At 49.2% G+C, this 12,393-nt stretch overlaps 1 protein-coding gene across 1 annotated transcript in view; it reads left to right on the top strand.

Annotated features, from left to right (window-relative positions):
• Positions 1-12,393, top strand: part of IGDCC4 (immunoglobulin superfamily DCC subclass member 4) — an 83,424-nt gene that overhangs the window by 54,930 nt on the left and 16,101 nt on the right. Inside the window, exons 5-11 of the mRNA XM_041418788.1 lie at positions 2,860-2,994; positions 5,479-5,634; positions 6,164-6,574; positions 7,274-7,438; positions 8,436-8,573; positions 9,990-10,163; positions 10,751-10,984. Of these exons, the coding sequence (XP_041274722.1) occupies positions 2,860-2,994; positions 5,479-5,634; positions 6,164-6,574; positions 7,274-7,438; positions 8,436-8,573; positions 9,990-10,163; positions 10,751-10,984 (1,413 nt within the window). The remainder of the gene's footprint in view (positions 1-2,859; positions 2,995-5,478; positions 5,635-6,163; positions 6,575-7,273; positions 7,439-8,435; positions 8,574-9,989; positions 10,164-10,750; positions 10,985-12,393) is intronic.

Below are 12,393 nucleotides of genomic sequence, written 5' to 3'. Positions count from 1 at the left end.
TGTTTAAGTCAGGTTTGAGCAGTTTTCTCTCTTTCCCTGCTCTAAGCTTGGTAGAGAAAGCTTCTTGGAAATCTGGCAGGGAATATATTACCATCTGGATGGTGTTGTTTTTTTTACTCTAGATTTATTTTTTCCCCCAGCAGTGCAGAAAAAGACAGCTTTTTGCACACAGACGTGCCTCAGCCATGTCCTGCCCAGCAGGTATGTGGCAGCCGGTGGTGTTTGGTACAGAATCTCAGTCCCAGGGTAGGATGGATCCTACCAGGGTAGGATGGATTCTACCATGGATATTCCTGCTCCCAGGATATGTGGTGTCAGCTGCAGCCCTGCTCCTTTTCATCAGAAGCTGCTGTGGCCCTGCAGGCAGTGATTGATGTCCAGGGTGGGCGTATTGGGCTTGCTGAGCCCTGTGCAGGGTGAGATGAGCCTGAGCCTGGGCTGTGTGGAGGCGTGTGACCACATCCAGCCCTGCTAAGCACAAAACAGATCCTCACCTGGCTCCTTTGCACCACTTTCCCCAGCTCACTCATCACAACTTACTGGGTTCTCCAGTGTCTTTCCAGCACCGCGGCGTTCCCTGCAATGGCTGCTGTAAAACACTTTGCCTTTGTTTCTGGTGTTCTTTCATGTATTTCCTTCCAAATCCTGGCTGGAAAGCTCCTTATTCTTTCTCCAATGTTGTCTCATCCCTCTGTGCCATATGGGGTAGAGACCTCGCATTAACAATGTGCAGAGCATCCTCACCCATCAAGCTGGGCCTCACTGAAGTCCCTGTGCTCAGTTCTTGTGCTGGACTAATGATTACTTGTGAATTTTAGTGCTTTGTTGAACTGGAGCTGGAGTTAAAAGAAAGCTGCTGTTGCAGAGAGCCTTGAGTTTCTCTGATCCTTGAGCTTACGTGCCTGGGGTGGAAGCTCTCATGCCAGTTTTTGCATTAAGCCCATTTTCTGTCACAGTAGTTCAGAGTGACCAGGATTTTGATCTGATTGTCAGTGAGTTCTCAGAATCCACATCTGCTGAGTTTTCTTCCTGTCCCTGTGCTGTCCCCTAAGTGAGGCTGAAGGTGTCTGTGGATGTGGACGATGGGAGCAGCAATGGACATAATGGGGCAAAACCCTGTCCAGTCCAGAAGGAGGCTGGGTTTGCCTGTCCACACCAACCCCTCTGTGTAGGGTACTCATTCCACTGGAAGGAGGACAGCTGGCTTGGCTCTTCCCTGCCCCAAGGCAGCTCCTCTTGCTGGTGTTTGCCCAGGGCTGGGGTTGCAAGGTCAGCGTGGTCTGGCCACTGCCCCCAGGTCAGGCACTGTGGGCGCTCCTCGGTCTCTGCTTCCATCTGCTGGACAAGCACTGGCTCCTGCTCTCTCCCGGTTTCCCTTGGTGCCTCAGGGATTCTGCTGGCTCCTTTTGACTGTGCTCACATAGTTCTAGAGATGGAAATCCCTTTCACGCACGTATGGACTGCGAGAACATTTCAGTGTGGAACCAATGCTTTGGCAAGGCTGCCCTGCTGAGATTGACTGGCACCGAGCCTGGGGCTGGGCTGAGCACAGCACATTCAGTGCAGCCCTGTGTGGCCTCCTGCCATGCAGGCAGCTCTGCCTGTGAGGCTGAAGCCCCTCTGGTTTATATCCCCAGGGAATTCAGATATTAGTGAATTGTTTGCATGCCGCATGAATAGCCAGTGAGAGTCTCCAGAAGTGACCAGAGCAGGTGCTAGAGGACAGCATGTAAAGAAACTGGGCAGGGAGGACATGGTGCTTTCCTTGGACATCTCCTTCAGCATCTGACCATCAGAGTCTCAGTCAGAGTATCCCAGTCAGGACCATATTTAACACTACTGGTAAATGTGTCCTTTTTGAACTCTGCAGCATCTTGATACACTGGGTTCAGAAAGGTCCTGCTTTTATTTGTTTGAGACCTGCTGCCAATAACTTTCATTGCACACCTAATTGTTACTGACACTACGTGACTCCTCTACAGTTATTTCTCCCTTCATGAGGACGACAACAGAAGTGTCCCCCAGAGTTAGAGGTATTTGAGAGAGGTGGAGGAACTGGTGAGGGTCATGAGCACTCTGGTCTGCTCAAGAGTGCTCCGGTTGTTTTCATCTGACAACAGAAATTTGGCCGCTGCAAAGGCATTTCCTTAACCTTCCCTTAACCTCTGCTCAGCAGTGGGCAGACACAGGCAGAAGGTTCATTTCAAGCAGAATATCCCCATCCCATTGTCAAGGCATTGTGCAATGCAGCCTGGAGACCTTCCTGTAAACCTTGCTTGATTTAAGTGTTGGCTCTTGGTCTGTGCACGTACAAGCTACACAGCACTGTCTCCTCCAGATGTGGGATGACTGATCAGTCTTTGTGCTGTCAGGTGAAGGCCAGGACACAGCCATGAACTCTCTGTGTTGCAGTTTACAGTCCAGCATCTGGCTATTAGAATTTCTTTAGCCAAGTGACTGGATTCTTTGTGAGCTGCTCCAGTTCCTAGGCGGAGGGTGAGTGTTGGTGTCGCTCTTTTTGAGGATAGCAGTATCTTGTTTCATCTAATGAACAAACATCCATGTAGCAACAATTTATGAAGGTGTTGGCTTGAAATTCTACTTGCTTTCCATGTGAAAATCCTGTTATTAGGACCCACATGATTTGAGTAAATTTTGCTGGGCAGATTGTTTGTTTCTTTAGTAAAAATTCTGTAGTCATATAAAAGCAAGAACTGTTTTTCTCCCCAAGCTGGGCCCAAGCCATTTCCTCACATGACTGCCTAGGGAAGTGCAGCTAGGGAGCCTGGACTTTACTCTTTTTTCCTGGGAACTTTGCATCTTGGAAGGACAGATATTTTTTTTAATTTTTGGCATTAGGTTCCCAGCCAGCAGGAGGAGATGTCACCATCGTCGCTGCTCCAGAGAACACCACGGTGGTGGCCGGGGAGAGCGTGGTGATGGAGTGTATGGCAGCTGCTGATCCCACCCCCTTTGTCTCCTGGATACGACAAGGTGAGTATGAGGGACAGGACTAAATTTCTGTTGTCCATAGGAACCTGTGGATAGTACATTCTAAAAATCTATTAAGAGTGGAAAAATCTGGAACAGGAAGGATGCTTGTAACATTGATACCTAAAGACACAGGTGGTGTCGCAGTGTGGGTGTCCTTGCTAAAGTGGAATTATTAATTAAATCTTGAAGGTTACAAAGCACACAATTCAATTTATAGTTGTTTGACCTGTGCCTGGATGCCTTTTGATCCAAATTGTCTTTCTCATGTGAATTGGAGCAGTAAAGGTCATGAGATGGGGTCAGGTGCCGCTCCTCCCTGGGCTCCAAGGTTGCTGGGGATTCTGTGGAATCTGCCATTGCACTGGAGAAATAGCTTGTATTATCTTGCAGCATTGTAAAACTTGATAAGATCTGTTAATCCTTGGAGCGACTGGGACTGTTACTGGGAGGTTTTTGTTGAATGGAGGGATTGAGGAGCTGCTTAGGTCTCGTCAGAGGTATATGAATGAGCTGGGCTGGCAGATGTTACCCAGGGCTGATAGCCAAAGTCATGAGTTGGATGCCAGTGTCACTTCACTGAGAGTCACATCCATCAGATGTATTTCAGAGACTCTGACTGAAGACATTCTCAGCTCAGAGGTTGATTCTCCCCTAGAAAAGGCTCTCAGTCATTTTCATAAATCCAGGTCACGATTTAAGGCTCCTCTCCCCTGTAACCATTTGTTGTGGTTGGTTTTCAGCCCAGATTTGTCCACAGGCGGTGATTTTAGCATATAAAAATATTTCCTCTTCCCCACAAAAAAGGAGCAAAAAAACCTCAGAGGATACCACTTTGGAAATCAACTGAGCAAGGCTTAAATGTTATTGCAGAAATGTTTCTAGTTTATCCCATGCACTTCACAATTACAAATGCTCAGCATTCCCATGCTAGATCACTTACTGCTTTACTGAGAGCTGCTGATGCCCATGGTAAAGTAGATAATATTAGAGTTAATTATCATTAGGAGAGCCTTTCATGAGGAAGGAAGACAAGGGTGGAGGGGGAAGGATTGGTAAACCAGTTCTTTCCATGCTTTATTTTCAAGTGTTTGCTTGGTCCCAATCTCCTTCCTTGTGTGGACTCTTCAATTTAAAAGAGTGGAGTAACAGTGCAAGTCATTCTGTGTTAAGCAAGTTTATTTCCAAGACTTCATTTAGAAGCAGAGTGGGTAACTGGACCATTCCATGTGGGGAATACCAAGGATGTACCTCCAGGTTGCCAGTTTGGCTCTTGCCAGCCTTGGTGGTGTCAGCTAAGTGCTACCATCTGGAGTCAGTTTTCCAACCAAGCGCTCCAGTGCAAAGGGGGTGTGCAGATTGTGTGCTCTGAGTGTGCAGCCACTGAACTGTGAGGCCATCTGAGACTCCCCCAAAGTGCAGGGAGGGGGCAGAGGATCTGCTCTCAGCCACATTCCCTGCTGATAGTGCTAAGTCAGTGCAGCTGTTCACAGTGGAGATGGGGAGTTTGTTCTGTGTGAGCTCCAGGCTCAGCTGAGGAGAGGTAAAGGCAGGCAGTGCTGAAGAGATGCTTCTGCAAGTGGAGAGAGATAAGGTCTGGTGGTGCACAGATACTGCACAAATTGGCTCCCAGTCTGCAGACTTGTGCCAGACCTCCCATCCCAGCCTTTCTTCAGCTTGTCCCAGCTCTTGGCTTTGTCTCCCATATGCTCTCCGAGGTACCAATGCCATATCCCTGGGTTCCTCACCTCAGAGTGCTGCTGTGAATATGCAGTGCCCAGCACCAGCCTCTGCCCTGTCTGTGGTGCCGAGGAGCCCAGGGCTACTTGAAGTTGTAGAAGGACGTCTTGGCTTCTGGGCAGTGATAGGGAGCTGCCCTTTCCTCCTTCCCTACTCAGCAGTGCTGAGCACCCAGCCTGGAGAATGGGGAGAAGGCAGCTCATGGCTCATGTCTCTGACATAAACACCAGAGTCCCAGGGAGCACCAGGTGTCTTTCTCACCTCATAGCCAACCTGTGAACAAGGAGTTGATCAAGAAGCTCATTAAATTTGGGTTCACATCCAGGACACAGAAGAGGAGCCCCTGAATTATCAGTGATTCAACAGTCTTGCTGGCATTGCATGAGTATCTGTGCTCATGATAGGGGTCAGCAGGCAGATCCAGCAGCTTTTCCAAACCGTGTGTTATCACAGCTTTCCCATGAATGTGCTATTCCTAGGGCTCTCATTGCAGGCACACCCTAGGCATCAGAGACTTTTGATCCAAACCAGAACTTTTTGGATTATTACAGGTTAAACCTTGAGCCAATGTTGGCTTGAGCTGGCTGTCAAGCACTGAGGGGTGTCCCAGCAGGAATCTTCCTCTGTGCTGGGGTTTGGGATTTGGGGGTCTCTCCACTCCCCAGCTGCGATCCTGGCATTGCTTACAAGCCCTCATAAAGGGCAGCCTGGGCTCCCTCCCACATTTGTGCACGTTTCTTCCTGCAGATGGAAAGTCCATTTCCACAGATGTGATTGTGCTGGGCCGGACAAATCTCCTCATTCCTTCCAGCCAGCCCCATCACTCTGGGGTGTACGTCTGCCGAGCCAACAAACCCCAAACCCGGCAGTTCGTTACTGCTGCAGCTGAGCTCCGCATCCTCGGTGAGTAGAGAGCAGGCAAATTCTCAGGTACAAATGCTGACCAGCTTGCTGTGGGTTGCATGGATCAGCATCCAGGAGATCCCCGAGGGTTTGTGGCCTTTGTGGCCCATGCTGGGTAAAGTGGGAGCCAGGTTAGAGCCAGGAGGCCTGAGCTGGGATAGCTCTCAGTGGGAGTGTCACCTCTTTAATTTGGGGTTTAGTTCCTGGTATTTACTGAACCGTTTTATGCCTTATTCTTGTTCTCCAGGGTTTCCCCTTGGAAATCTCTATCAGCAATTAACTTTCAGTGTCCTGGAAGCCAGCAGGGAGAACAGCCTAGGATCAGGGAATGCAGCACATGATTGATACAGAATTTATTTTTCCTTTTGGACAGAGTCTAAATTAAGCCTCTAGAGTCTGCCTGGCAAATCCCATCTTGTAAGCAAAGCTGCTACTGAATAAAACATAGCACCGAGTGGGGAGGAGAAGGGATTTGCTTTGCTATTTTTTCCTCCTCCCCCCTGCATTAATTTTTCCTCTTTCCTCCCAGCTACTCCCAGCATCTCCCAGGCTCCTGAAACCATCTCCCGCACCCGAGCCAGCACGGCCAGGTTTGTGTGCAAGGCAGAGGGAGAGCCAGCCCCCACCATCCACTGGCTGAAGAACGGGGAGCCCATCCTCTCCAACGGGCGCGTGAAGGTGCAGAGCAGCGGCAGCCTCGTCATCAACCAGATCGGCCTGGAGGATGCTGGCTACTACCAGTGTGTGGCTGAGAACAGCCTGGGCATGGCCTGTGCCACGGCCAAGCTGTCGGTGATCGTGCGGGAGGGTTTGCCCAGCGCTCCCAAGAAGGTCTCGGCCGTGTCCCTCTCCAGCAGCACCGTCCTCGTGTCCTGGGAGCGGCCGGAGCACAACAGCGAGCAGATCATCGGCTTCTCCTTGCACTACCAGCGGGCTGTGGGTAGGTGTCACCTCCCTGGGCGGCACAGCTGTGTCAAAGGTACAAGGCACAAGTTGACCTTCTTCCCCAGCTAGTGACAAGTGTGAGGCAATTCCCTTTTCATTTCAGGTGAGGGAATTTTCTCCTGGAGTTGGTATCAACCAGTGACAGTGTCCGTGGATTAGCCAACGTATTCTAACTTCTTGTTTGGCAGTAGTGTGTCCACATAGCTGAGTTGTCTGGATTCTATGGGACCAGGCACTGCTGATTTTATGCATACTGATTTTGTATGCAAAGAGTGTGATTGTTAACAGTGATATCAACCAGCTGCGTTGTGTACAGGGGGAATCACTAAATTATCCACACCCAGAATCTGAAATGAGGCACTGACTCTCTTGGGGTATGTCTTCCCAAAGAGCCAGCAAGTTAGTGCTCCTGCTGAACTGTTGCCAGAGCTCCTCTGAAAATTATACTGATAACTGCAGCTGCTTCAGCATGGATTAAGGAGTTTGAGTCAAAATGGAGACATCAACATTGAGGCATTGGAGTTTCTGCCCAAAAAACTCAGAAGAGATGAGGCTGTGCAGATGCTGGGGAAACTGGACAAGATTTAGTGATTTTTAAAGTGGATTTAATCTGCAGACCTTGTGAATTAAGTGATTTTTTCAGGAGTGTCTTGGCAGTTCACTGACCTGCTGATCAGTGTTTCCTTGGCTCTAGGAACAGATAATGTGGAATACCAGTTTGCTGTCAATAACGACACAACTGAGCTGCAAGTCAAGGATCTGGAGCCAAACACCAACTATGTCTTCTATGTGGTTGCATATTCCCAGCTCGGAGCCAGCCGGACGTCCTCTTCCATCGTTGTCCAGACCCTGGAGGACGGTGCGTTGAATTAGATGGGTACTGGTGCCTAGGAGATGTTCTTGACCTGGTTGATGGTGAGCACTGAATGTGCTACAGAGATTGGTAGCAGCTCCTAGAAACCTAAACCTGCACGCTGGTCTCATCATCAGCTTGGGTGGTGAAGGATGTGAAATACCCTGGCTGATGGTGGGGCCCATGAGAATCCTTTGGGGAATTGCAGGCAGCTCCTAAGGGCTTTCACCTGACCCATGGGATATTGCTCCAAGCTTCACTCTGGGCCAGACTGGATTTCAACTCAGAAGAAACATCTATTGCAATTAGTAGGGGTGGGAGGAGCCTTGAGGTCGGGCCCCTTAAGAGCCAGTAGTTTGTGTTGATTTTACCATTTATCACATAGCATTTTGTGAGCAGTAAAGGCAGAGTGCCAGAAGCACAGCTGCCCAACGGGAAACCATGCACAGCTTTCAACAGGCTGCAGGACAAGAAGCAAGCAGAGATGGTTTTGGCAGACCTCGTGTGCATTATGTGCTTTTAATGCTCCTGACATGGTGACCTGCGTGGTCCCATGTGTGTGTCTGAAGCCTGAAAGGCTGAGTTGAAAGCATGAAAGCTGCCTGCAGCCCAGAGCTGTGGTTCTCAAGGGAATGAGGATTCCCAGGCTGTAGTTTGGATCTGTGAGCCATTTGCTTTTGCATCTCCTTTGTGCTCGTTGTACAGCACAAGCTGAGAGCTGGTGTGCACCATCCTGCCCAGTTTGCCCTGGACATGGGTCCCTGAGAGCAGTGTGGCTGTGGCCAGCAGGCTCTGGGCAGCCTGGAAGTGGAGCAGTCAAGCATCTCCCCTCCCCAGACACCCCTGAAGGGCTGTGGCGTGTTGGTTCCTGCAGGACAGACACCAAGCCACCAGTGGCTGTGGTAGAGCCAAGGCAGTGGTCTCCAACCAGCTCAGAGAGCTGGCAGAGATGTGTTGAGGTGTTGCTCTGGTCTTTGCTGACTTCTCTTGGTTGTTTACCCAGTTCCCAGTGCAGCCCCTCAGCTGTCCCTGTCGAGCATGACTCCTGGTGACATCCGTGTGACGTGGCTGCCCCCTCCTCCTGAGCTGAGTAACGGCAAGATAACCAAGTACAAGATCGACTACTGCACCCTCAAGGAAGGTGAGGGAAACACCATTTGGGGGTTGTGTTGTCTACTCCAGTGGTATAAAACAGCCTGTGATGTGAAGGGGAGGTAGTGCAAAGCTGAAAATAGGGACACATTTTACCCAAGGGAGGAGAACCCTTTCATAGCCTGGCTCTGTCTGGTGGTAATGGCAGTGGTACTTCACACTACCTCAAGGTGCCTTTTCCTGTGGTTGTGGAGGAGCCATGTTGCCAGGAGAATGACCTGACCCATGTTTGTGCTGTCCCAGAAATATCTGCATGAGCAGCCCTTCACTGCCATCTGCACTGTGTTTTGGGGAAAGAGCTTTATGCTGCTCGGGGAAGAGGAGTAAATGCTTTCAACTTCCTTAAAATGGAGTCTAATCAAAGTGATGCTTGTGAAAAAAACCCAAAATACTCTGTCCAGCTTGTGTTGCTCTATTACCGAGTTTTCTCTGATTTTATTTACATTGTCAGGCACGCTAAGCAGGGTTCAGCAGGGATGGTAACATTTACATCTGCTGGATGTGGCTGTTCCAATTCCACGTGTGCTTGCTTTGCAAATCCTTGCTCTTAAAACTGTCAAAGCTCTGCAGCTTCTCACTTCCCAGGGTCATGATTCTTCTTGAGAGAAGGATGGCGAGTGTGATGAGGTGCTGGACATGTTCCCATGTATTTGAACTGGCTTAGTAGTCTGTGCTGTGACTCCTGGCTCTGGTTCTTTTGTCTTGAGCCTGCACACAGCTCAGTGGCATAGTAAAACCTTGGAAACACTTGCAGTCCCGGGATCACACTCAGCAATACACTGTTACATAGCAGGGACAGTGCTCCTGGCTGAGTTGAGGCCAAGGGAAGTTGAAATCAAGACCTGTGTGTACTCTAAACAGGCCACATGAATCTTCAGCAAAACCAGTTAGCTGATACAGTGAAAATCCCAGGCTATTCTCAGTTTAAATTTCCTGTTACCTCCCTCATGAACTTGGGTGGGCTGAAGAGGGAGCAGTAAAACCTCTGTCTGGTGTGGATGAGGGTGTGAATTTTGCAGAAAGCAGGGCTGCTGGACAGTTCTGGTTCACATTAAGGTGAGGGTTTAAATACAGCAGTGAGAAGCATTGGAACATGCCATCATCTCCCATTAGCTGTGCTCATGTTCTACCATCACATCATCAGAGCATGGTTTCTGACAGCTCCCTCTGGGCAGGCTCTGGTGCTAAAGGCAACCTGCAATTTGGAATGTAATGAAGGGAGTTGTCAGTCAGAATATCTGCCCAGCCCTACAGTTTTTTTCTGATGGCATAAGACTGCTCTGGGCAAAGCCAAGCCAGCCCAGGGCGTGCACACCACGAGGAGGTAATGAGGCTTGTGGCTGCTCAGCTGTACTTCCCTTTGGCTGGGAAATCCCTGTTTTGAGTGGTGTCCCCTTGGTTCCAGCAGATCAGGTCACCTCCATTGAAGTGGGTGGAAATGAGACCCAGATCACCCTGTACTCACTCCATCCCAACAAAGTGTACAAAGTTCGGATCGCGGCCAGCACCAGTGTGGGATATGGGGCCCCTTCCGAGTGGACCCAGCATCGGACTCCTGACAGAGACAACCAGACACATGGTAGGAGGCTGGGGAGTGCCTGGGATTTGGGACTGGGTGGGAAACTTAAGGCATTTTCAGAGATACTTGCTTTCCTTTGGGAATTACAGACACTGGTTTTGGTCAGACCAAAGTGCTCACCTTTACCTTGGTGCTCAGCAGCTCCTGTACATTTCACTGTTTGCCTGGCTGTGGGGCTTTGTACCCTCTATGTGCAGCTGTGAAAGTTCTTTAAAAAAAAACAAGACAAGAAAACAAACAGAACTCCAGATCCCAATGTTAACAACATTTGGAAGTGAATAGACAATTCTGCCAAACAGAGCCAAGCCCATACCAGGCTCCAGCAGTGGTTAAAGGTGGTGAATATCTCAGAACACACTGAGAAACCCCCACAGTGTCTTTGTGACATCATTGTTTCCTGTATCACCCAGCTGGGAAAATCAGTGGTAGAGTGTGACTGACTCTTCACTGTCAAGGAGTAGAGACTTCCCACTCAGGACAGCCTTTTCCTGACATTCTCCCCTCACTACTGAGGACCAGGAGGATTCAGTAGACCAGGTAAATGGAAACATGTGGCTCAGTCTTCTTCTGTTGTCTTCTTCTTCCAGTGCCGTTTGCCCCGACAGAATTAAAAGTCCGAGCGAAGATGGAGTCTCTCCTGATAACATGGCAGCCCCCAGCAAACCATGCCCAGATATCTGGCTACAAGCTCTACTACAGAGAGGTGGGCCCAGAGGAGTCCAGTGATGAGAGCCCTTTGGATGGTGCTGAAGATGAGAGCTGGGACGTAGGACCCATAAAACTAAAGAAGAAAGTGAAGCAGTACGAGCTGACTCGACTAGGTTAGCTGGCTGCATCTTCCTAGCACTTCATGTGGAAACTCAGGACCTGTCTCTTGCACTTTGTAGCATCCCAGGATGCTCCCAAGAGTTTTTGCATGACTGGAGATACATAGGGCCAGGACCATCTGAGGTGTTTTAAGATCATCCAAAATCCTTTCTGAAGTGGGGATCTTTAGGCTTGTATTGAGCAGAGTTTAAAGCACAGAAATTTCTAATGCCAATTTAGCAGGGATTTTAACCAAGTTACCAATATACTTAGTATATGCTAATAAGTGGTTCTTAATTAGTGTATTTATTGTGTCACTTTAAAGAGTGCCAAGATTGAAGTCTCCAGTCAGGAGAATTATCTCTCCTTCCCTGTCTGTTTCTAAGGAGCTCTATAATTGCATGCTGTTTGAAATCTCTCTGTATTAAAATGCAGAGATGGGATAATTCACAGCATATTAATTTTAGCCCAGTATTCTGTCCCACTAAAGGAAAAGGGATGGAAGAGTGAGTGTCCATGACTGGAGAAAATCTGAGTAGCAGTGAGTCCTGCCTGCCTTGGCTCACTGTGCTTGGCCTTAAGGGGTTGTGTTCCTAACATCTGATTGTATTAATTAATTGATTTGCCCCTTGATACAGAGAAGAGAGTCATGGCAGATGCATCCTTGAAAGAGGCTTTCTGCTTCCTAGAGTTCTTCCATCCCCCACTTTATGCTTCACCTTGTTACTGCCCAGTGAGTGGAGACTGTAGGGCACATGTCTGTCGTGCTGGTTCATCTTACACTTGTAGCATATGTATTATGCACAGTGTAAAGGTCAGGCTTCAGCACCTGGAAGGACTGTTTGTGCCATCTCTAAGTGGGGTTCTTCCAGCTCTGTCACAGCCATCTTGCCATTGAGAGTGTTAACAGAGAGAAGTTTCTCTGAAGAATTTAGGACTGTAATTATTGCGCAGGGGAAGCCACATGTGAACATCATCACGTGCTGCTCCAACCACTGGCAAGTCAGTCGGTGCAAGGGCTGGGAGTGGGCTGAATTGGTTCCAAATGCTCTGGCACGATGATGCTGAGAAGGTTGCTTGTTCTTCTGTAATTACTTCCTTGAATTTGGGCATCCGTCAAGCCCTGATGGTTTCCGTATGATTCGGCGGCTGCGTATCGGCTATCGCTGCGTCAGGCGCCCAGGCTCAGCTTTCTCCTGGTCCAGGATGTTCCCTCTGCTCCCCTTGTGCTCTTGAATGATGTGCTCCTGCACACATACGGTAAAGGAAGGGTCAGGAATCTGGCTGTGCTGAGGAAGGGAGGGCTCTGCACATGAAACAGGGAGGAGTGGTTGGGATTTAGAAGGATTTTGTTTTATGGCCCAGAACTGCCCTGCACTAGTACTTAGGGCTGCAGCTTGTAGGCAGAGTGGGCAGTGGTCTC

Source organism: Onychostruthus taczanowskii, unplaced genomic scaffold, assembly GCF_017590055.1.
Source record: "Onychostruthus taczanowskii isolate IOZ18803 unplaced genomic scaffold, ASM1759005v1 scaffold6, whole genome shotgun sequence".
NCBI lineage: Eukaryota > Metazoa > Chordata > Aves > Passeriformes > Passeridae > Onychostruthus > Onychostruthus taczanowskii.
The sequence above is the reverse complement of the archived record's forward strand: the minus strand, read 5'-3'. Positions and strand labels throughout refer to the sequence as shown.